Below are 25,086 nucleotides of genomic sequence, written 5' to 3' on the forward strand. Positions count from 1 at the left end.
TCTGATTGCATTGACATGTATTGTGTATCCACCTTGAGTCTCAATGAGAAGGTGGACTATAAATAACATATATAAAAATGAAAATAAATACCTCAAAAGCTATTTGGCAGCTTGTCAATTTGGAAAAGTGTCTGGAGGAAGGTGTTCCTAATCAATCACCGTTATAACTGCCCTGTAACACTGCCCAAACTTCCATGAATGCTCATAATAGTAAAGAGGAGACAACTGTTAACAATAATTTGTAGGCCATGGTTCTAAGCTTCAAAATGCTGTCAAATGATTTTATTGAAACAAATTCATAAATAATTTCACATTCTCTATTAGGTCTCCTTTCCAGATCACGATTATTTCTTCTGCTGTTTCAGTATCATATCAGTTTCTTCAAGTTGAGGTGTATCCCATTGTGGGCACGCAGGATGATCTGAGGCATGGGAATGGGAGGAGGCTTAGTAGGATCGGGTATGAGTTCAAATCGAAGCAAAGTCAAGGCAAGGGCTACTTTCATCTCATTCATGGCAAACTGCTGACCAATACAGTTTCTGAAAGACAAACAGAGATTTTTTTCAAAAGGGAACATCTGCTGGAAGACTCCTTTCCAAGTCCTTAGCCTTTTTCCAAATCTCCTTAGATCAATACGAACTACAATTTGAGATTATTCTTTTTAGATCTATGCACTAGAGGGATTATATGCACATACTCCTCCAACATCCCGCTATGATTGATATGCCGGAGTACAGGTCAGTCGGCTCCCTCAGCCCATTTGCCCCCCACCCCACCTTGGCACTGCGCTGTTTGGCGCCTTCATTAAAAAGAATACATTCTCAGAAACTGTGACCTGACTAAAACAGTCTTGCATTTCTTCATCATTGTATGGGACATGGCTAAATTCTATGCAATTATTCCTTTCTGAATCTAATTCTAATAGGACTGTAAGCCGTTCCTGAGCATATCTGAGATGATTTTCTCTTTCAGTTTCCTTATTGTGCTCATACTTGGTAGTATGGTGCACATACATATCTGAAACAGAGAAGACACATGAGATTCCAAGAATACTGGGAGGGGAGCCCTGACTTCACTGCTACAGAAAGCTGCCCATAAAGATCTGACAAGTTCCCTTCGTTTTGCTCCAGTCTTTGCAAGGCATGAAAAATTATATATTTTTATTTAGACAGATTTGGATTGATTTAGATGACGAACTTGCCACCTACAGCACACCAAGACATGCTGTGACAAGTGTTATTATGTCCCCCAATTGAATGTGGGGGACAACATAGCATGTTGCCTAGCAGTGAATTTATAGGTAGCCACCATGCCAAAAATACGGTAGTCATCAAAACCCATACTCACTATACTGAGGTTTTGGAATCCCCTATACTAATTCAATGCTTCTAGGTAAACTGGTATTAGCTTTGACCCCAAGGTTTAATATCTCAAAGACTACATCTATATTATACAAACTTCACCTTGGTCCAGCAGAGAAAGGCAGGAAGGCATGGGCATCTCTGCTCGATATGTTCTCAGGAGTAAACCTCAGAGGATCAAACACCTAATACAAATAATTCAGTTTGATTATTTAAAAAACAACAACAGGCTACTGTTTTCAAAAGTATGTTGCTACTGCTACTGATAATAGAGAGTGCTTTTGTATTCTTTCCTGAATTCCATAAAAAACAGCTTATCCTGACACAGAGCAAGGCTGATAATGTTGCTAGAATCTGAACAAACGTCAAAATCTTAATCTCTTGGATGAATTGTGTTTGGTGTGGTCTGAGGGTATGGACAAGTTGCTTGGAAGTGTGCAACCAGTTTGACTCTTAACTGCTCTGGCTTGTTGCATTTTGCCACTGGAGACTGTAGGACCGGGGTTGGGAGATAGTAAATGCTTCCTTAAAGAAGGGGGTTGTGCCAACTCTTGAAGGATACAGTCTTAAAACCTCTGAAGAATTAAAATGAGTTTTAATAATGTGTGGGTGGCTGTTTAACTCTAGGCATTTTTGGAGGAAACTTATTTTCTAGACCAGTTTCAATGTAGCTTCAAATCTTTTATGGGGTTTAAATGGCCCCATGGCGCAGAGTGGTAAGCTGCAGTACTGAAGTCCAAGCTCTGCTCACGACCTGAGTTCGATCCCAATGGAAGTTGGTTTCAGGTAGCCGGCTCAAGGTTGCCTCGGCCTTCCATCCTTCTGAGATCGGTAAAATGAGTACCCAGCTTGCTGGGGGTAAAGGGAAGATGACTGGGGAAGGCACTGGCAAACCACCCCGTAAACAAAGTCTGCCTAGTAAACGTCGGGATGTGTCGTCACCCCATGGGTCAGGAATGACCCGGTGCTTGCACAGGGGACCTTTACCTTTTGAATGGCCTTGGTTGCTCTGATGGATGACCTTCACCTGGAGAAGACAGTGGCAGTTTTTGGCACCATTACCCATTATATCAGTTCCAGAAGGTGATGTTTTGCAGGAGGGATTGCTTAATTTCATGGTTTCTTTGCTATGAAGTCCTGCAGGGTTCCATCTTGTTCCCTGCTCAATGTATACCTCCTGAGTGGAGGTGGGTGGTAATCGGAGACAGGATTTTTTTCTCTGGTGGAGCCTCAACTGCAGAATACCTTCTCCAGAGAAATTTGCCAGGTACTTACTTGTTACTATTTAGGTGTCAGATTCTAAGACTCCGTTGCCTCTCAGGAATCATCAACTTCACTCCAGACGTTAGCAGAGAGTTAAAGTAGAATTTATTTGAAAGGAAGGGTACAGTAATCCATGAAACACAACGTTACAATGGCGCAAAATCATTTGGAGGGCATTCTTATAGAGTACACAAGCTAGAATGTTTACAAGTAAAAGCTTTGAAATGCAAAACATCAGAGGTTCCCCAACACCAAGAGAGAGAATTCACACCTTAAGATCAGAGCAGGATTACAATCAGGAAATCACTTTGAAATGGAGATCTCTCGAGCTTTTGGCTGTTGCCTCTTCCTTCCTTTCTCTTTCCCACGGGAAGGAGAGGTGAAACAAAAGTCACCCCGCTATCCAGGGTCCGATTGCATGCCCTCACTGACACTCCGCCTCCCCAAAGGCCCCCCCCCCCAGATCTCCTGGTTTGTCAGGGTAATGGCGATGGAAAGCCGCTACAAGGGTTGGAGCCTGTACGTGAACAGCGGACACCCACTCATCGTGACTGGAATTTAAATGTTTCCAACGCACAAGATATTCCAGTCGGCCCCTGCGCCTCCGAGAATCGAGCACCCTGGAGATTTCAAAGTGCTGTTCGCCCTGCACCATGATGGGAGTTGCCGCTTCGGGTTCGGGGTGCCATTCTGGTGCTTGTAGAAAGGGTTTTAGCAGACTCACGTGAAACACTGGGTGTACCCCTTGTAAGGATTTGGGTAGTTCCAACTCCACCGTAACCTCATTGATAACTCGGGAGATAGGAAACGGACCCACAAATCGTTGACCCAATTTTTTACACGGGCGTAAAGACCTGAGGTTCTTAGTGGAAAGATACACCTTCCCTCCGACCCTCAATTCCCACTGAGGTGCTCTGTGTTTGTCTGCTTGTACTTTGTACCTGTCTTTAGCCTGTTCCAGGTTTTTTACAAGCCAGGGCCAAGTGTTCCTCACTGTGTGAGCCCATTTAGACACCTCGGGGGGATCGCCTTCTGGTGGGGTAGGTACAGCCCCTAATGGTCCAAAATCCATCCCATAAACTGCTTTGAATGGGCTCATCCCGGTTGCAGAGTGTACCGAGTTATTGTAGGCATACTCTGCCAGTGGCAGCAGATCAATCCAATTGTCTTGGTGATAATTAACAAAACAACGCAAATAACATTCTATCACCGCATTGACCCTTTCGGTCTGCCCATCCGTCTGGGGGTGATAGGCAGATGACACACCCAACTGCACACCTACAATTCCTAAGAACGCTTTCCAGAACTTAGACACAAACACCGAGGCTCTGTCCGAAATTATCTTCTTCGGAAATCCGTGTAGTTTAAATATGGAATGTATGAATAAACGAGCCAATTTGTGTGCAGATGGCATCCCTTCGCACGGCACGAGATGAACTTGCTTAGAGAAAAGATCCGTGATTACCCACAGGACAGTCTTCCCCTGACTGGACGGGAGGTCTGTTATGAAGTCCATCCCAATCACTTGCCAGGGTGCCTCGGGAGTTTCTAGGGGCTTTAGTAATCCCGGGGGTTTTCCCATCAAACGTTTATTAGTTGCGCACACAGGGCAGGATTTGATAAATACCTCGATGTCTTGGCGCATCCCAGGCCACCAAAACTGTCTTCTTATTAGGTGCAAGGATTTAACAAACCCAAAATGTCCCCCTATAGTTGAACTGTGGCTCAGTTCCAATACTTCTCGCCTCAGTTCCCTGGGCACGTAATGTTTGTTCTTACAGAGACCGTTTTTGTCCGTCACCTGGGATGGGATAGATTCTTCCTCCCGCTCTCGCTGAAGAGCCTCCCCCCACCTTGTCTTGACTACCTCTGGGAGGCTTTCAGGAACTGCCCAGAGGCGGGGAATGGCAGCATCCGACCCCGGCAAGGAGGTGGGTACTGGCCCTTCAGCCTGGTCCCTTCGCTCTATTTGGGAAATTTCCCCCCCTTCCCCAGCGGTTGTGGTCGAAGGTTCCCCGGGGACTGCTGGGGATGAGGAGGTGGGAGCGACCACTTCTCGAGGAGGACTCGAACTCGAGTCTTGTGCCGCCGGGCGGCTTTGTGCTCTGGTCAGAACTCCTGCACTATTCCCCTCTGGAGTCAAACCCAGGTGTTCCCGTGTGAAAAGAGAACCCACCGGCCGCTCAACCTGACACTCATATTGCGGCATGCGAGACAGTCCGTCTGCTAAGCAGTTTTCTTTCCCAGGCATGTGTTTGATGGTAAAATGAAACTTAGAGAAAAAGGTTGACCAACGCACTTGTTTGGCGGACAGCTTCCGCTGACCCAAAATCGATTCGAGGTTAGGGTGATCTGTACAGACCACAAAGGGCTCGGCCGCTCCCTCCAGGAACTGTCGCCAAACCGTGAGGGCATGTTTAATTGCCATGGCCTCCTTTTCCCCAATCGGCCAGTTGAGTTCAGGGCCAGAGAACTTCTTAGAAAAATATGCGCAGGGTCTAAGTCTCCCTTGATCATCCCTCTGAAGGAGTGCGCCTCCCATCGCCTTGTCCGAGGCATCTACCTGTAAGGTGAATGGCCTGGAGCAATCTGGGTGCGCCAGAATGGGTTCAGAGGTAAAGCGCTCCTTAAGAGTTTCAAAAGCCGCCTGACACCTGGCGGTCCAAGGTACCTGGTATTGTGCAAAGGTGGCCTCTTGCCCCTTCCCCTTGGTTTTAAGCAAATCAGTAATAGGCAAAGCTATTTGAGCGAAATCCTGAATAAAACTTCTATAAAAGTTCGCAAACCCCAAAAACTGCTGAACCTGTTTGCGAGTTCTGGGAGGTTCCCATTCTAACACTGCCTGCACTTTCTCCGGATCCATGCTTAACCCTTGGGGAGATATCACATAACCCAAAAATGACAATTGGTCCTGGTTGAATGCACATTTTGATAACTTAGCATACAAATGATTGTCTCTTAGACGACGCAACACCTCCCGCACCAATTCTCTGTGCTCTGCGGGATCCTTGGAGTAAATCAGTAAATCGTCGAGAAAGACTATTAAACCTTGAAATAGGAGATCGTGTAGAATCTCATTAATTAATTGCATGAAGCACGAGGGCCCCCCCGACAGACCGAATGGCATGATTAAAAATTCGAACAAACCATAACAACAAGAAACGGCTGTCTTAGCTTCATCCCCCTCCTTGATCCGGACCCTGTAGTAGGCTTCCGCCAGGTCAATTTTCGAGAAAACACAACCCTCCTGTAACGCGCTCAGGAGGTCCGGGATTAAGGGAAGGGGGTAGGCATTAGTTTCAGTAATCGCGTTAAGCCCCCTATAGTCTACACACAGTCTGAGATCAGATGTACCTTTCTTCTTCACAAAGAAGCAGGGAGAAGAAAATGCAGCCTTGGACGGCCGTATGAAACCCCGCTTCAAGTTCTTGTCCAGAAATTCTCGCAGCACTGCTTTCTCTTGGGGACTCATGGAATAAACTCGGGCCTTGGACGGTTTAACGTCCTTAATCAGTTCGATGGCACAATCCGTAGTGCGATGAGGAGGCAATAAGTCACAGTCCGTCCCCTCAAATACATCTGCGAAATCACTATATTCTGGGGGCAACGTGGGTTCCTCCAAGGCAGCTGCGCTTCCCCCTCCGGGTAAGTCATCCCGGCTGTGTTTTTCGCACTGGGAAGCTCCAAACACCACCCGCCTTTGTTCCCAGTCAATGCTCGGGTTATGCCCCGCCAACCAATTGATGCCGAGAACCACCGGGTAGGAAATCTTAGGAACTACCGTGAAGTGGATCTGTTCCCAGTGGTTTCCCACCCCCAGCCACATCTTGCGAGTGTGCAAATGAACCGGCCCTCCCCGCAGGTCACTCCCATCCATTTGGTGGAAATGTAAAGGCTGGTCCAGTTCTCGAGTCCCAATTTTCAGGCGTTCTACCACCGCCTGATCAATTAGGGTCCGGGAGCACCCGGAGTCCACGATAGCCACAACGGCCACCGGTTCCCCCCCTTGGGGGTTTTGTAACACCACAGGTATCAACAATGTCTCTCCCTGATCACTCACCCTACATGGAGCCGGTTTGGTTTCTTCCGAGGGTGCCCTCTGTGCCGGTTCCCTCACAGAAGGCCGTCCTCGTTTTTTGCCGGTGAGGGGTTTCGGAAACTATCTCGGGTACAATGGTTGTGGAAATCCGATGAGGTTTCAGCTTGCAGGGCCGCCGCCCCACGGCGACCGTTCGTCCCCTCCGCTCTCCTGTGCTCCAGATTCCGAGGTGGTGTCGCCTCCCGCTCTTGTGTCGCCCTGTTGCTCGTCCCTTCTGACGGCGTGTTGGTACATTTTGCTGCAAAATGGCCCATCTTCCCACACTGAAGACAAGCTCCCTCCCTGAACCGACGTGCCCTGTCAAGACTGTAGACTCCTCGATGTCTTCCCTCTCGCCGGGAGCCTGCTGCGTTGTCCCCTCTCGCGGGCGGGATAGGGATCGTCTTCGAAGGACGATCCTTGGAGAACTGGAGGGTAAGCTTGCGATTCTCCACCAGGGCCGCCAAACTTACCCACCCCTCTACCGACTCTGGATCTCCCAAAGTCAAACAGCCATCCAGCACTTCCCACCGCAACCCTTCGCGGAAATGCTGGACCTTGGTGGCCTCGCTCCACTCCCGTATCTTGCATGACAAAGATAAAAAGTCCTGTGCATACTCACTTACTGAGCGGGTTCCCTGCTTCAAACGACGCATGGCAATCTTTGCCTTTTCCCCCCGGTGGGGGTCTTCGAACCGGCGTCGCAGAGCGGACAAGAACTCATCCAGGGAGGCCAAAACCCTAGGCATAGTTTCTGCCGCTGTCACTGCCCATTCCACGGCCTCTTTCTCCAGCAGGCTGATCACATACCTGACTCGAGCTTCTTCCGAGGCAAAGGTCTCCCCCTGGTCCTTCATGAAGCCGGAGATTTGGAGTAAGAAGTGAGGCAACTGTGAGCTGGATCCGTCGAAAGATACCTTCAGGTCTCTGGCCGTAGGGCGTCTGGGCGTGGGAGTCTCCCCAACAACGAGCGGCCCTGTAGTCGGCCGCGAATCCGTTTGGGGTGGTTGCACTGGCTGTCCAAGCCCCCTCACTGCCCCTAGAACAGCTGCCAGGTCCCGCTGCAAGGTGTCTAGCTGAGTCTGCAGGTCCCGATTCTGCAGAACGAGCATCTGATTCTGTCCGCGTATCAGAGTGGCCGCTTCTGCAGTGAGGGTAGGGGTGTGAGCGAGCGTGGGGTCCTTCCACCCTTCCCCTTCTCCATACCAAGCGGCCAGCGGTCCCCGGTAGAAGTCGCCTCCTGGTTCTGACGCTGCTCTCTGTCGCTGCCCGGCCCCCGAGAGTCGGGGGGTCCACGTCAGCCTCCCAGGGACATCGGTAGGCCCGGGTGGGCGCTGCTGCTCCGGGGTCGCTTCTCCTTGGCCAACCTCAATATCAGCGGGAGTCTGCCGAAGCTCCTCTCCCGCGTTGAGCGGCACCGAGGGTGGTACCGACATCCTAATACTGTTTCTAACCCGAAAACAAAAAAGGTTGGGATTGTAACGTACTGTCAGATTCTAAGACTCCGTTGCCTCTCAGGAATCATCAACTTCACTCCAGACGTTAGCAGAGAGTTAAAGTAGAATTTATTTGAAAGGAAGGGTACAGTAATCCATGAAACACAACGTTACAATGGCGCAAAATCATTTGGAGGGCATTCTTATAGAGTACACAAGCTAGAATGTTTACAAGTAAAAGCTTTGAAATGCAAAACATCAGAGGTTCCCCAACACCAAGAGAGAGAATTCACACCTTAAGATCAGAGCAGGATTACAATCAGGAAATCACTTTGAAATGGAGATCTCTCGAGCTTTTGGCTGTTGCCTCTTCCTTCCTTTCTCTTTCCCACGGGAAGGAGAGGTGAAACAAAAGTCACCCCGCTATCCAGGGTCCGATTGCATGCCCTCACTGACATTAGGAGCCTTGTGAAAACTTTTTTTAAAAATTAAATTGATAACCTTAAAAGTTTGTTATACTGCTGGAACTGCTTTATGGTTAAGCTATTAAATGAATGCTCTATTTGTGATGGTTTAATTGAATTTATTTATCTTAATTATTTCTATCCCACTTTTCTCCAAAAACCACACTCAGTTTACAACCCATTGCTGACTTCTGAGGACGAAAGTCCTCAGGAGGCCAGGGAAGGGCTGCGCCGGCATTGGGGAGCCCTGCACCGGCGCTTGGGCTACTTACGCCACCATGAGTATCCCCAACACCCACTGTGAGCATCCCGGGGGTGTTCTCAGGGAGGGCCAGGGGGTGGAGCTGCCTGTAGGCAGCTCCTTGTCCCCTTTTGGCCCCAGACACTGGCACCAAGAATGGCGGTGCTGTGACTGCTATTTTGCAGGCGCAGCCTTGCTATTCTCGCTGGGGAATTTTGCCCCATTTACTTTAAAAAGCCGGTGAAAGGCTTTTTTAAGGCTTTTGGCAGCTGGGAAATGGGTTAGGAGGTGCCACAGCGGCATTCCGTCCATGCCATCCCCGGCTGCTAACAGCTCTGAAATGGGCTGCTAGTGCCCAACTGGTTTTAGCTTGATCTCAACTATTTATTGCATTTGTACTTTGCACTTTGGGGTTGCTATTGTTGCTGTTGTAGTATTCCACCGCTACTCAAATTTTTGCTGTTTTAAAAATTCTATTAATAGAATTATATGGACGTTAGTATTTACGAAATGTGCTATAACTTGCCTTGGGCATTCTTATGGAGAGGCAGAAAAGAAATGCTCTAAACAAATGAAGTTTCACCTATGGGGCATTTCAAACTGCTTTATTTTTATGAACTGCCATGTGCACTATTCATAAATGCCAGCTAGGCCTTTGAAAGCAGAAGGTTTGGGGTAGTCAGTATACTTTCTCAGCAATGTACATTAAAAGCCTATTTTTACAGAGGGAATGGTGCCCAGCAATGACTTTGCTCTAGCAGACTGAAAGAGATGACTGCATTGCATAAACATACTTACACTGACAAAATAACATACCTCAGGATCTTTCCATATGTTGGGGTTCCTGTGCATCAGATGAATGCTTACTGCTACCCAAGAACCTAGGCAGCAATCATTGTAGGAAAGGGGACAAGTTAGGCACGTCCTGGAATGTCACCAACCACTCTTATAGACCCATATGTGTATTTTATGTCCATGCTGATAAGACTGGGATAAAAACTAAGTGCTAAGATATGTTTGAGATTCTTGAGTTCATGCTTCCTTCCACTGAATATTTAGATTACATCATGAATCCCTTTAGGAATAACAAGTTGGAACCTGCAAGGACTTACGGGAGGTATCTCATTTCCCCCTCACCCACTATTTCCTCTTTCTCTTTCTTGAAAGCCCCATAGCCTCTCCCCTTTTCCGGCTTGCTTCTCTCCTTCTAGGGTTGCCAACCTCAAGGTGGGGCCTGGAGGTCTCCTGGAATCACAACAGATCTCTCAGGTACAGAGATTAGTTCCTCCTTAGGGTTGCCAGCTCCAGGGTAACTGATCTGTTATCTGGAGAGTACTTGTAATTCTGGGTGATTTCCAGCCCCCACCTGGAGATTGGCAACCCTAGTTCTCATGGAGGAAATGGCTGCTTTGGAGAGTGGAGTCTATGGCATTATACTCCTCTGAGGTTTCTCCCCTCATCAAACCCCACCGTCTCCAGACACTAACCCCCAAATCTCCAGGTAGTTCCTAACCTGGAGTTGGCAACCCTATCTTCTTCCCATCCAACAGCCAACCTACCCTTATTTGCCTCTCTGTCTTCAGCTTTCCTTCCCCACCCCACACCCCCGACATCCTCTACATAGGAAAACTGCAGCCCAGTTGTGTGTTTCTGGCTACTGGTCCAATTGCATTGTAGGGAACCCTCAAGGACCTGTGGGGTGGCACCTCATTTTTCCCTATATCCCCCCTCTCCACACTTTTCCCACTTACTGCTATCCTGGCAACCCCCATATCCTATCTCCTTCCCCTGCCTCATTCCCTCCTTCTCAGTCATTCACCAACCTACCTTTTATCTGCCTCCCATCTTCAGCTATACTTATTATTTATTTACTTCATTTATACCCCACCTTCTCAGCTGTGGGGACCAAAGAAGTTTACATTATTCTCCTCTCCTCCTTTTTATCCACGTAACAACCCTGCTGAAAGAATGTGACTGGCCCAAAATCACCCAGTGAGCTTCCACAACAAGATGGGGATTTGAACCTGGGTCTCCCATACCCTACTCTGAAGCTTTAACTGCTACACCTCACTGGCTTTCATTGAGTGGCTTCTATTGAAAGGTAGCAAGCAGCCAGGCCTTGTTGAGTCATGGAAGATGGATGGTATCAAGTCACTCAGAGGTTGCTTCCAGGCCTAGGTGCCAAACTCCAGGTAGGACCCAAAGATCTCCCAGAATTATAACTGAACTCCAGATGGCAGAGATGTGTCCCCCTGAAGGAAATAACCACTTTGGCACGTGGACTCGATGGCATTATATTCAGCTGAGGCCTCTCCCCTCCTCAAATCCTGCCCTCCTCAGACTCCAGCATAAAATTTCCAGGACTTTCCCAACCTGGAGATGGCAACCCTAGTCAGGTACCCTCCTTCAAAACCCAAAATAGGCCTGGAAAGGGCTCTGCCCTCCCTTTTGGTTTAACTGACAGAACCAAGCCTTGGAACACTGTTGGTGCCTAGCAACTGTTACTGGGGGAATCTGTTGCTTAAAGCTAATGGCAATTCTTTTATCATTTTCGGATTTCCCCCCCCCCCATATGTTTATTTTAGATTTCACATTTTTCTGCAAACCTGGGGCCCTTTTCAGGTTTGTAGAAAGATCTGTCCATCACAGCTCCAGTAACCAGATTTAAATATCCAAAGATTTTGCCATCTTTGCTATTAGAATATAAGATTTTCAACTGCTGAAGGGCTTACCCTTGAGCTATTTACTCTGCAATTTACCTGTTGGCATCAATAGAACATTCATGAAGTATATGGTCCCTTAAATACCTCTGTCCCACTGAATTTACTGAACTGAATGTCTAACTCATTGTTGGTAATAGGACTGTCTGAAAGAAGATGAATCAGCAGGTGAGATCTGAAGATAGGCTTTGGGCTGCAGGTAACTGGACACATGGTAAAAATTGCCCATGTACAGAAGATCTGCTCTGGCTGCCTTGCAGCTGCCAGTGAAGAAGGTAACAAAGGAAGGGCGGTACCGTCAAGTCACATCTGATTTATGGTGACCCCTGGAGGGGTTTTCAAGGCAAGAGACGTTCAGAGGTGATTTGCCATTGCCTGCCTCCGCATCACAACCCTGGTATTCCTTAGAGGTCTCCCATCCAAATACTTGCCAGGGTTGACCCTGCTTATCTTCTGAGATCTGAAGAGATCAGGCTAACCTGAGCTATCCGGGTCAGGGTGCAAAGTAGGTTACATGTATGCTATATGGAGAAGTCTGCAGAAGTCTGTAGTGCAATCCTAAGCATATTTCTCAATAAATAGTTCCACTGAGATCACTGAGGCTTACTGCTTAATAGTGTCTTTAGGATTGGAGCCATGGTATCACTCTGCATATGTCCTCAGCTTTACAGTGGTATTTAAAAATACTTAAACTGACCCTCCTCTACACGGGGTATGAATTGACAGATGTGCATCTAGATGTCTAGAAACAAGTTTGGGCTACAAAAGAAGAGATCCAAGCAAACCTTCTGGTAAGGTCCGTCCGTCGAAAAATGTAATGGGTTTGCTGAGCTGTCGGGACACTCCTGGTACTGGAGGGTAAAGGCGAAGGCTCTCTTTAATGCACATAGTGCAGTAAGTCATCTTACTGAGGTCATCCCTGGACAATTCAAAGACAGGAGAAGCCAATCAACCAGTGAAACTCCTCCAGAGATATTCACATAGGCAACATTTTCAGCTAAAACTGCACATGTCCTCTGCTTGCTGCATGTTGCCCTTGTGTCTGTTGATTATTTTCCAGCAGATCTTGATACTGGTCTCCCCATCATGTACTTTCACTCCTCTGCATGGTTTATCACACCACAGTAATGGGGGGTATGAGTTTTGAGGGCCTGCTACACATATAAGATAAACTAGCAGAACCTTTAAAAAAGTCATCAAAACCAAATGCGTTTCTGGCGACAAGGCCTTCCTCAGTGATACAAATTCTTAAAATATACATCATAAAGTAGAAGTATTTAAAATACAAAGTACAACATCACTGACCAAGCTTTAAAACGTGGAAAAAATAAGGGAAATATTTTTTTAATTTTAAAAAAAACACTGTTATTTTATTTCTTAAATTGTTATTTGCATGTTTAGCATTAATTTTAATCACCATGTCTTAGATATTTGGACCATTAACAACAGCAATCTGAAAAATGATTGTGGATGGTTCTAATTTAGAGGAAGAAGAGGAGGAAGAAGAGTTGGTTTTTATACCCCAATTTTCTCTACCTTTAAGGAGAGTCAAACTGGCTTACAATTGCCTTCCCTCCCTCTCCCCACAACAGACACCTTGTGAGGTAGGTAGGGCTGACAGAGTCCGGAGACAACTATAACTAATCCTAGGCTGTAACTAACTGTAACTAACCCAGCAGGCTCCATGTGTAGGAATGAGGAAACCAACCCGTTTCTCCAGATTAGAGTCTGCCGCTCATGTGGAGGAGCAGGGAATCAAACCCGCTTCTCCAGATTAGAGTCCACCACTTTTAACCACTACACCATGCTGGTTCTTCAATATTCCAGTACTGAAAAGGGAAATATTTGGATTAATGAACTGGCCCTTCTTCTTATGAGTGTGAGTAATATAGCTTAATAATTTTTTAAATTACAATTTTCAATTTTATAAATGGCTCACACAATAAATTATAATATTTTTTTCTTTCTCCTATTTTTTCCTAGGTTTTAAAGCTTGGTCAGTGATTTTGTACTTTGTTTTTTTCAATACTTTTACTTTATGGTATATATTTTAAGAATTTGTACCACTGAGGAAGGCCTTATGGCCGAAATGGGTTTGGTTTTAATGATTTTTTTTTTACTATTGTATTGTATTGGTTTTTTTTTTTTACTATTTGTATTAAAGTTCTGCTGGTTTATCTTATATAACCCTTTGGTATTCATAATGTAGTTAGGCTGTTTATCAACCCTTAGTATGATGACACCAGAAAGATACAAAGAAAGTTGTGCTATACCTTATTGAGGGGGAGGAAATAATTTAACCTAGGGCTGATGTTTTCAGCAGCATTCTGTTGTTTATATTGTGTAGTGCCATACTCATATTCACTTCTGTTTTATAATGACTCCCTTCGAAAGAGAGCTTGACTGCTTAGAGGTTCTAAAAGTGAAAGGCAGGCTTGGGTAGAATACTTGCCATGGATAGCCTGAATCTCCCAGTATAAATCGCTGCTGAGTTACAGGCTTGTAGGTTTCCCTACTCCTTCCCAAAGCACAAGGCTATGTATTTCAACACGTGTCAAACTACAGTGGCAACATTTCACTTTTCCCAGTGCCTCCCCCCAATTCAAAATATACTATGGACTTGTGCCATTCTACTCTCTTTCCCCTCTGAATTCTACCCTGAAACAGATTTTCTTAAAGAAAAAATGGAAAAAAACAAAAGCAAAGAATACTATGATGCCCCCTGGTGAAAAAGGAATATTGTAACCATGCCCCTCCATAAGAATGAAGACAAAGGGCCAAACTACAGGATACAGCCAACATGAGTCCAGTCACAGGTGCATGACTGGACTTGCAGTCAGACATACATCAGAGGGAACTCACCTTAAACAGCGTTTGTTCACTTGGTGCTCCAAGGGAAGGGTGCAATGGGGGACAGAGAACTTCTGGTTTTCCTCCCGCCCAGCCCCTGTCCACAAGCTCCATGTAGTGACCAGAGGTAGTGACCAGCAGCAAGGGAGACCCATGCAATTCTCTGCAGGTCCAGAGACCAGCTGAGCTACATTTGGCAATGAGGCTAACAGTGGAAGCTTGAGCTAGGCTAGAGGGTCCCATTTGCCCCAATAAAAAGTTATGCATCACTGTAGGCCTGGTTTTCTTGAGAAGAAGTCAATCTCCTTCTAAAATGGGACTGTGGTAGAGAAACTATGCAATCAAACATGAAAACTCACCATTGAATGGTGTCATGGTCCCCCAGAATGGCTTTTACCTCTTCTCTACATTTCTGCTGGTGCTCTGGGTTCTGGGCAAGGCAATACAGCATCCAGGAGATGCCACTGGCTGTGGTATCATGTCCTTCAAACATGAAAGTGTCTACCTCGGCACGCAGGTCTTCATCAGATAGTCCAACTCCATTTTCATCCTGAAAATTGATAAACTTCAGTAGTAGTAACATTTTATCCAGGAATTAGATTTTTCTTTCTCTCTTTGCTGCAGTTGGTATCAGGAGAAACAAGTATGTGAATGATTTGCAGCATTCGTTGGAGAAAGGAGGGCATAAGCGATTCCCACAGGGATCCCATACAGGACAAGTTGTGTGCTGTCAACATACAGAAAGTGAGTAGGAGCAAGGCCTTTAGATGCATGGAGACACGGGCCAGGGGGCATAGAGGTATTAGACTGGGGTAGATCTATAGTATTTCTGATTTGTTCATGCTATTCACAACTGGGCAATAGGGAACCTGAGCATCTGGAAGGAAGGGAGACAAAGATCAAAGACAGCTTTACTTCTTTACTAGGAACTGGAACAAAGATAATGCTCGAGTAGTGAATGTGTCTCCTCAGAAAAGAAAAACTCAGCATTTCTTCCTAAATTTTATATATTCATCTAGAAAAGTAGCAGGCCTGAGGGCTACTAACATTATTAAATGGTACAATCCCAACAAATAATCATATGTGACCAGTTGGACACTGCAGATCTTAGACCTCTTTATGGCCATTTATGCATGGGGAGGTTTTGTCTTGGATTTGCCGCTCTCTAGATGCACATTTCCCCCATCCAAATTCTCAAAAGTTCAAAATAAGCCCCCATGAAGAGTTTTGAGAATTCGGATGGGGAAAATGTGCATCTAGAGGACTGGTTCCCAACCGGGGGTCCGCGGACCCCCAGGGGTCCGTGAGTACTAAATTAAGGTCCGCAAAACAAAGTTATAAACCCATAATAAATTAATATTTTCAATTAAAAGTTCTCTATTATAAAAATATATATTCAAATATTATTCTAAGTTTAATGTTTAACTAACAGTTATGATTAAAGTTTATTTTCAAATTCTCGGAATTTTTATTTTGAACCTTGGGGTCCCTGCACCGAACAAAAAAGTCCTAGTGGTCCCTGGTCAAAAAAAGGTTGGGAACCACTGATCTAGAGAGTGGCAAATCCAAGGCAAAACTTCCCATGCATAAATGGCCTATAGGTCCAAACTAGCACCGTAAACCAAGGGCTCCTTGAATGCCCCAATTTTTAAAAAATGAGATGGTGGGTCACTATTTCTGCATCATCTGGCCCTTCTAAATACTCAAAGGAAACCTCACATATAAGACAGTGGATATTAGTTTAACCTTAAGGTAGGAATAACAATGGCCATGGGCTTATTTGACTAAAAAGAACCACAGATGCCCCAGGCCATATGGAAATCACCACAATAGGTTTGGCTGATTCAATCATGGAATTAATCATTTTTAATACTTACTTTGGCAAAGAGAAGGATGTCAAGAAAATCCAGATGTTTCTTTGTCTGGATCTTTTGTTGCTCTTCCTCATTTCTGAGAGATTCCTTTCTCTCCTTAATTATCTTATCTGCATTATAAAGTGATTATTATGACTTGCAAGAAATTACTGACCACAGACACCCAAAATGTATATCAAAGTTCTTCAGCAGCTATGCCCATTTATAGATGTTTTGCATGTGTAAATGTTTGATGAGTGCTCATGTTTCTGTGTGAGTCTAACACAAAGTACTATTCATTAAAGATCCCCTCATCATTCTAAATAGTTCTGTAATTTGAAGAGCTTGGTGGTTATTGTTATGCTGCAAACCTAGACTATGGGAGATTCCCATGAAGCAAAGTTGATCTGTGCTGGTCTGGACCATTCATAGATCTATATAGGGAAATAGGAGAACTATAAGCAATATGTGGTAAACCAAATGAATTTCTTCAAGCTTTTGCATCCTGAATTCTGGAATTCTAAGAAAAAATAAATAACCACATACGTGTTATTATTACCATACTATGATGACTGTGTGCTGTCTTTAAGAAATGCTTTCTTCTCGAAGATCTGAAACTGGTGTAGAATTAGCTTCATTGCAGCAGCTTCACTGCCTCAGCATGATATGCCTACTACACCTTTGCATCAAACAGAAGTAGGTATCAGGGTGAGTGCTTTGGACTGGTTTAAATTGTTCCTCATGGAATGGACACAAAGGTTGCCATTGGAGACCAGCTATCTTCAGTGTGGAAGGTGTCCTGTGGGATTCCACTGGGCACAATCTTATTCAATTTCTATGTAAAGTAGGGTTGCCAACATCCAGGTGATAGATGGAGTTCACCTGCTATTACAACTGATCTCCAGGCGACAGAGATCAATTCACCTGGAGAAAATGGCTGCTTTGGAAGGTGGACTGTATGGCATTATACCCCATTGAAGTCCCTTTCCAAACCCTGCCCTCCTCAGGCTCTAACCCCCCAAATCTCCAGGTATTTCCCAACCTGTAAAGCCTTTAGGAGAATTGGTTCTTGTGGGTGATCCGGGCTGTGTAACCGTGGTCTTGGTATTTTCTTTCCTGACGTTTCGCCAGCAGCTGTGGCAGGCAACTTCAGAGGAGTAACAATGAAGGACAGTGTCTCTCACTGTCCTTCAGTGTTACTCCTCTGAAGATGCCTGCCACAGCTGCTGGCGAAACGTCAGGAAAGAAAATACCAAGACCACGGTTACACAGCCCGGATAACCCACAAGAACCAATGAACTCTGACCGTGAAAGCATTCGACAATACCTTTAGGAGAAATCATTCAAAGCTTTGGAATTGAATGTCATCAATATGTAGATGACACCCTGCTCTATATCTCTCTATGCAAATCCCTTGGGGATATAGTAGCGGTCTTGAGCCATACCGCTATGGTTAAATATCTGAAAGTGCACACACTGAAACCAAACCCAGAAAAGATAGAAGCAATGCTGGTTGGGAAGGTAGAGATCTTGAAGAACAAGGTGCTTCCCACGTTTGATGGGATTCAGCTGACTCTTGCTGAGTTGGTTATGAGTTTAGTGATTAGATTAGCTCCAACATTGCTGCTGGAGAAAGAAATTAATGCAGCTGATGTGCCTGCTACAATGTTTTAAATGCTGTTTTGATGAATTGTTTTTAATTGTTTTAGTGGTGTGAATTGGAGCGGTTGATTTTAATAGTTTTAAAATGTGATTTTATCGTGAATTTTTCAAATGGATAAACATGGCGCCTTGGTGGCCCTTATGAGGTCAGATGGGTGGGATACAAATTTGGTGGCCCTTGTGCGGTCAGATAGGTGGGATACCAATTTTGTAACAACAACAACATTTGTGGGACTGCCTTTCCCCCTATGCTCTGCCATGACAGTTTCGCTCATCAGAGCAGGGCCTTCTGCAGGGGCCATCCTGCAAATGGGCAAAATCAACACTAGCCTGTATGTGTGCGTTCTCTTTTATGGCCCTGGCCTTATGGAATGGCTGCCTGATGAGGTCAGGAAGGCTCCCACTCTTTCCTCAAACTATGCATTGCCGGATATATGAATTGTTCAGGACTGCCTTTTTACACAGGTAATTGGGGCTGTACTATAACAAACTGTTTCAGAAAGATGCTTTGATAAAGGGATAGGGACTGTGGACTATACTACTGTGTATAGTATGTACTATCTGTTTATTTATTTATTATTTCCATTTGCTACCCTGCTCTTCCTGGCCAAAGCCAGGCTCAGAGAAGCTTACAGAATATTGATGTTGATGTAAGTATGATCCTACTATATAATTTCTGCATCATTTAAGGCGTCTTGTTGATGCATATGCTTGGTTTCAGCTCTGTTTCAGAATTCTGCTTGTTTTCAGATTTCTGCAATCCAGACGTTATTGTTTTGTATACTAGAGGTCCCCTACTGTTTACTGTATTTGACTTACACTGTGTAATCTGCCTCAAGTCTCAGTGAGAAAGGCAAATGAACTGACCAGGAGGTAAACTGCAAACCAGAAAATCTCAGAGGTTGTGATACAACAGCACGACTTAGTGGCCACTTAGGATATAACATCTAAGCAACCCCCCAATACTTCTAGTCAAAACAGTTAACATATGCTTCCACAAAATGTTTCCCAATTTTGGATCTCAGTAAATTATTAATTATATGTATTTGCAAAATTTGTATCAATATCCCGTGTGAACTAAAATTTTGAAAAATCACCTTTTGATGTAGGAGGACTTGTAACTGTCTCGGGGAAAAATTATTCAAAGATGTTGGGTGGTGTGTTTGAACTAATTCATTCTATTTCAGACACTAGTTTGGGGTTTGCCTCTGTTTACTTTTCTGGGATAACTGGGCACTATCCATTCCTTTCCCCTAAAACAGGTATGGCTACTCTTTCAGTCTTTGGGGTGGAAAGCCTAGCATTTCTTCGATCCACTCCCACAAACCAAAATCTGGATCTGATAGACAGAGATCAGGAAAAGTACCGGTATGGCGGTGTGCAATTTGGCAGGCTTTCCGGAACTGATATCCTTGTGGACTGAACCAGTAAATAAGATCATTCTGATACAGGATATGGTACATTTTTTCATTTACTAAGAAGCAAAGGTCAAAGACAGCTTGAACATAGGAGTTTTCTCTGAGGAAGAAACAAACACACATGAACACATGAAGCTGCCTCATACTGAATCACACTCTTGGTCCATCAAAGTCAGTATCACCTACTCAGACTGGCAGTGGCTGTCTAGGGTCTTAGGCAGAGGTCTTTCACATCACCTACTTGCCTAGTCCCTTTAACTGGAGATGCCAGGGATTGAACCTGGGACCTTCTGCATGCCAAGCAGATGCTCTACCACTGAGCCACGGCCCTTCCCCAAAATACTACCAATGAGCTTTGCTACTAGAACCTGTTTCTAAAGCAGCATTTAGACCACAATATACCTTCATTCTGTATTTTATTGTTGTAATATAATATGAAAAATAAGTGCTCCACAATGGAAGCTACAGCTATAGAAACAGTGTTTACTAAAACTACAACTATACTAAAAGTGCTTACTGAGACTATAAACAAGTGGATTTATTTATTCATATTTTTATCTTACCTTTCCTCCAATCAGCACAGGGTAGCATATATGACCCCTCCCCATTGAAGTAGGTTAAGCAAAAGAATAGTGACTTGCCCAAAAGATCTGAAACGGAGTCTTCTTGACACTCTAACTACTGTGCCACACTGGCTCAGGCGGGGGAGGAGGGGAGGAATTGGTGAACACTCCTATAATGGATTATTAACATGCCAATCCTCTCCTATATACAGTAGAAGTTATGAGCATAAGATGGATCTATTGTGCATTTCACAACAGTGTACCATTATGTAAAATGGAAATTCAGTGTCTGGGATACCCAGTTGCATCATTTGAAATCACTGCACAATATATTTCAAGCCAACTAAGGAGCCTTCACTCATAGGTCACAGGTGATAAATACTAACCTGTCCATTTGACAGTTGCTGTCGCAACTGAAGGCACATTTCATGATGCTATCAAGTGTCATCAGGCTCACATGTTTGAAGAGATCCACTGATGTCTCCTGTGTGATCAGCTGTTCCCATTTATCCTGTCAGACGGAAATGGTTCAGAGCTCATATTCCCCATTTGTCCCTCAAAGAGTGCAAAAGAAATTTAGACTGTTTGTCCAAATAAATTATGTGACTTCATTAGTCCATGGAGGAGCATATTTCACACTGCTCACTCAAAAAAAAAAAAAAGAGGAGAGAAGTTGCTGTGGAACCTTTAAAGGGCAAGTTACAATTTGGGCGGGGGAGGTTGCTTCAGGAAATCAAGGACAACAAAAGGTTTCACTTGAGCACTACCTTCTGTGAAACACTTCAATTTTTGAACGACTTGCCATTTTGTAACTGGCTCCACCCCACAAGATGCCATTTTGTGTAATTGCAGAATGTTACAAGATGGTGCTCCATCTCTGGGGCTCTTCTGTTTATCTCAAATTGCTGTAGTTTTTATTTTAATTTCATTTCTAGTCTTTTGCTTTTTGTTTTACTTTATCAGGTTTTTATATCTTGTTGGTTTCTCTTTTTATCTCTGTTTTGTAGACTCAGGCCATTTATGCATGGCCGTTTATCCTTCTAAACTCCCTGGCTTGTCGCGAATATAATGAGGCTTCACGCACGGCCTGCGTGATCGACCCACCCTCTCCCTTCATTCCGGCTTTCTCTGGTGAACTAGATTTGTTTCCCCACTCCTACACATGAAGCCAGCTGGATGACCTTGGGCAAGTCACAGCTCTCTCAGCCTCACCCACCTCACAGGGTGTCTGTTGTGGGGAGGGGAAGGGAAGGTGATTGTAAGCTGGTTTGATTCTGCCTTAAGTGGTAGAGAAAGTCGGCATATAAAAACCAACTCTTCTTCTTCTTCCTTGGAGGTCTCCCATCCAAATACTTGCCAAGGTTGAGGCTGAGAGAGTGTGACTGGCTCAAGGTCAGCCAGCAATTTTCCATGGTAGAGTAGGGATTCGAACCTGGGTTTCACCACACTGGCTCATTATTCTATAGTATTCCACATTTATTTGGGTGCTCCTCCTCTCACAGGATAATTCTGCATGGGTAGTATGGACTATATGACACCCTAAGTATATTCCAGCACACAGCTTTTTAAATTCCACAATTCCTGTGACACCACTTACCAGCATCATTTTTGTGGAATCTGCCATCAGTGTTATGTAGGGTTTCAAAATGTTATAATGAAAACCTGGAGTCAGCAGTTTTCGATGCTGCACCCACTTTGGCCCATAGAGCACCAACAAACCTTTCCCTGAGGAGCACACGAATTGCAATTTTAGACTATACAGACATACGGTTATGATAGATTACTGAATTATTTATTGTGGTTCTCAGCATTTTCCACAGTAAAGGAAAGTCTCTGCTATTTCTAGTTACCCTGCTTTCTAAAGCCCTTCAGAGCTCTTCCTCTGTCTCTTTGGCTGACTGAGCTAGTTTTACATATAGGTTGAAGGGGGACTGAAACATCTAACTTTTGATTGGCTCCTATCAAACCGGTTTGAATGCCGGACTCCGGCCAGGGCCACCGGCCTCTTTCCCTGCTCGCTCTCTTCTCCACCCGTCAGCTGACAGGTAGGGAAGAGAGCCAGCGGCCAAAGAGTCCTATTGCCCTGGCCGGCCAGCGTCCGGTGTTCAAACCAGTCGCCGCCCACCCTGCCCATCAGCTGTCGGGCGGGGTGGGTGACAACCGATTTGAACGCCAGACGCTGGCTGACCAGGGCGGCAGGACTCTTTCGCCCCCATGTATAAGACGACCCCTATTTTTTTCTTAATTTTGAGTTCAAAAAAATAGGGGTCGTCTTATAAATGGGGGGTCTTATAGACAGAAAAATACAGTACTGAAATTCATTCTAATATGTATACCGTATTTTTCGCTCCATAGGACACACCTTTCCATAAGACGCACCTAGTTCTTAGAGGAGGAAAACAAGAAAAAATCTATTTTTCCTCCTCTAAAAACTTGTCTTATGGAGCGAATCCCGCCTCCCAGCTGGCGGGGCGAGCCGGCGTTCCCCACCCCGACGGCCAGCTGGGAGGTGGGTGAGGCGCACAGAGCCGGCTGGGCACGTGCGCAGGCTCGCTCTGTGCGGCCCCGCCCACCTCCCAGCTGGCTGTCGGGACGGGGAACGCCGGCTCGCGCTGTCCCGACGCGCACGCACCCAGCCGGCATTCGCTCCCTAAGACAAACGGACATTTCCCCTCACTTTTGAGGAGGAAAAAAGTGCGTCTTATGGAGCGAAAAATACGGTACTTTTCTGCTTACAATTATATATATACAAAAATATACTTTTTAAATTTCTTCACAGGGGTTATTTGGTACAAAGGGTTATGTTTCAGTGCAGTTGGACAAGAAAGATAACATTCAGATACCATTCAATCATACATTTCCAATTATGAATTTTCCACCATTCTTTTGAATTACCATTTCTAAAGTTTAGTAATTTATTTCCTTCTCAATGCTTTTTTTCACATACTAGTTCCAAGACCAGAATAAAAGCTTTACATTCCATTCTGATATCTTATCGATCAACAGAAATATTGCATTGTGTTACATTTTTCATTTGAAAATGGGTGTGAGGGGTGTCAAATTGGAATTCTAAAACAAAACTCAGAATTTTGCCCTAAGCATGCTCCCTAAATTTCATTCCGGTATCTCAAAGTTCAACTGAAAAAACCCCACATGAAAACAAAAGTCTAATTTTGCACGGCCAGTAATAGACTTTGAATTCCATCTTTTGTCTGATCACCTGAAATGGCAAGGACTAACCCATTAGTGAGGTTTCCTCTGTAACCAAAACACTAGTAGATTTTTATTTATGTGTAATAAATACTATCTGGACTAGGACCAGCTTCAAGTTTGCCATCCTAATGGATAGCAGTGCTCTTTTGAGTTTCTAGACCACTATGATACAGATACCTGTAATCCAGAGAACCAGAAAAACTGATTTATGTCCTGTTCTTAACTAAATTCCTTATCAAGAAAACCTTGAATATACATACCAATCCATGGAATTATACTCTGATATGCAAAAGCATCTTTTGGCTCTGTAAGAGACAAGTGAGCAAGAGAAAGGGGGGAATCTTCAGTATTAACTCATAGCACTCAGAAGTATGTACAGAACAGATCATAAAGCTATGAGTGGTGAATTTAATTAAAGTAGTAAAGCAACATACAGTTGATTGAGAGATAATAACAGTTATATATGAAGGAATTACACAAGTTACTGCAATACAAAATCCAGACTTGCACATTTGAAATGCTAAAGGGATATGCTAGTAGGTAACAAACATTGTCATGTATTATGAGGCCATTGTCATTTATTATATTGTCATTTATTGTCAGGTGTTGTAAGGTTTTAAATCCCCACATAACACACAATGGGCTGAAGGGGTTGCCAAAGAATCACTTTTAATATGCTGTGTACGTCTACAATAATAAAGCCAACCCTCTTAGCCCCTCCCTGCTCCTTTTTGGGAGACTCATGCAGGCCATCATGGATATCCCTGCTCTCTATATTGAGCTAGAAGCCAGCTGAAGCAGCAGCAGTCAGCACCTCGCTCATTTCCCAATCCCCTTATGTTCCCTCTCCTCCAATCTCTACCCCACCCTCATTTTTTTGAAGAAAAAAAAAAGCATTATACTAATTTTCTGTCAATCGTACTCAGTAGAATTCTCAAATTTCCTCACAGGTATATTACAGATTACTTATAAAAATGTCTTAACCCCCCTCCCCCCCTTACATTATGCTAGTGGTGTCGGAGATTGACTCCTTACACAGCTGAGACCCTGAAAATCTCCAGGCCATATGGAAGCAAGACACGTTGCAGCCTCTCCTCAGACCAATGTCCCCTTCTTGACACTACAGCAACACTGGGATGGGGAAGCTTCTCCCAAGTCCCATCTGGACCCAGGTCTTCTCAGGTGGCCATGGCATTGTGAGAAAGAGCTCCACAGAATTGGCTCCCTTTCTGCCTGTGTAAAAATAGGGAATTCAAAACAGTTCCTTCTCAGAGGAAACTACTACCTCAAGCAAAACCTGAATTGTTCCTCTATGGAACAATTCAAGGCCTTTAAGCTTCCTTATTGTACCACAATCATGAGGATATGGTTGCAAAAACATTCCTAACCCACTGACTATTCAGAGAGAAATACGTTATCCTTACCTGTTCTAGAAAGCAACGTTTTAGCATAATCAGGGTGTGTGATTGTTAAACATGCAGAAAAGCTTCCAAACCACAAAGGAAAGGCAAATGGATAAACACAGCTCCAGGATTGTACTTTCTTCAAAATGCTGGACATGGGTAAAAGCTGCAATAGTACAAGAGTGAGTGGAGGTGAAGGAGACAATCGATAACATACTTTCTGTGCTGGACAAGATAAACTTTACTACTAATGACTGATAAACACAGAAGAGAACATCTGCGGATGACTGCATCCAGCACCTACATATGCTTATAAGTACTGTCCTTGTAACTCAGATGAGATTACCACAAGGATCTGTTGATTCCCACTGTGAATTATATGTTATGAGGAGTTGATTAGTTAATCTTGAGACATTTATTGTATCTGATCAGAACTATTTATACAATGATTTTACCTACATATTGTGGTGTGTTCATGACAATATTTACAACGTTTTGATAATATGTGCTTTTGAAGAATGCTAGTTGCCAAACCCCATTTGGCTCTTTTGTGGTATACAT

At 44.5% G+C, this 25,086-nt stretch overlaps 1 protein-coding gene across 1 annotated transcript; it reads right to left on the reverse strand.

Annotated features, from left to right (window-relative positions):
- Positions 1-322: 322 nt before the first annotated feature.
- Positions 323-24,687, reverse strand: LOC130494043 (cytochrome P450 4B1-like). The gene is made up of 11 exons (XM_056867675.1): positions 24,547-24,687; positions 23,383-23,427; positions 21,507-21,634; positions 20,296-20,420; positions 19,295-19,446; positions 16,291-16,397; positions 14,773-14,963; positions 12,349-12,482; positions 9,660-9,724; positions 1,464-1,546; positions 323-539 (listed from the first exon to the last, which is right to left on the reverse strand). Exons 1-11 carry the CDS (start codon positions 24,680-24,682, stop codon positions 368-370), a joined length of 1,338 nt encoding a protein of 445 aa, XP_056723653.1. The 5' UTR covers positions 24,683-24,687; the 3' UTR covers positions 323-367.
- Between the last annotated feature and the right edge of the window lie 399 nt (positions 24,688-25,086).

The sequence above is a fragment of the Euleptes europaea genome, chromosome 2, assembly GCF_029931775.1.
Source record: "Euleptes europaea isolate rEulEur1 chromosome 2, rEulEur1.hap1, whole genome shotgun sequence".
Classification (NCBI taxonomy): Eukaryota; Metazoa; Chordata; class Lepidosauria; order Squamata; family Sphaerodactylidae; genus Euleptes; species Euleptes europaea.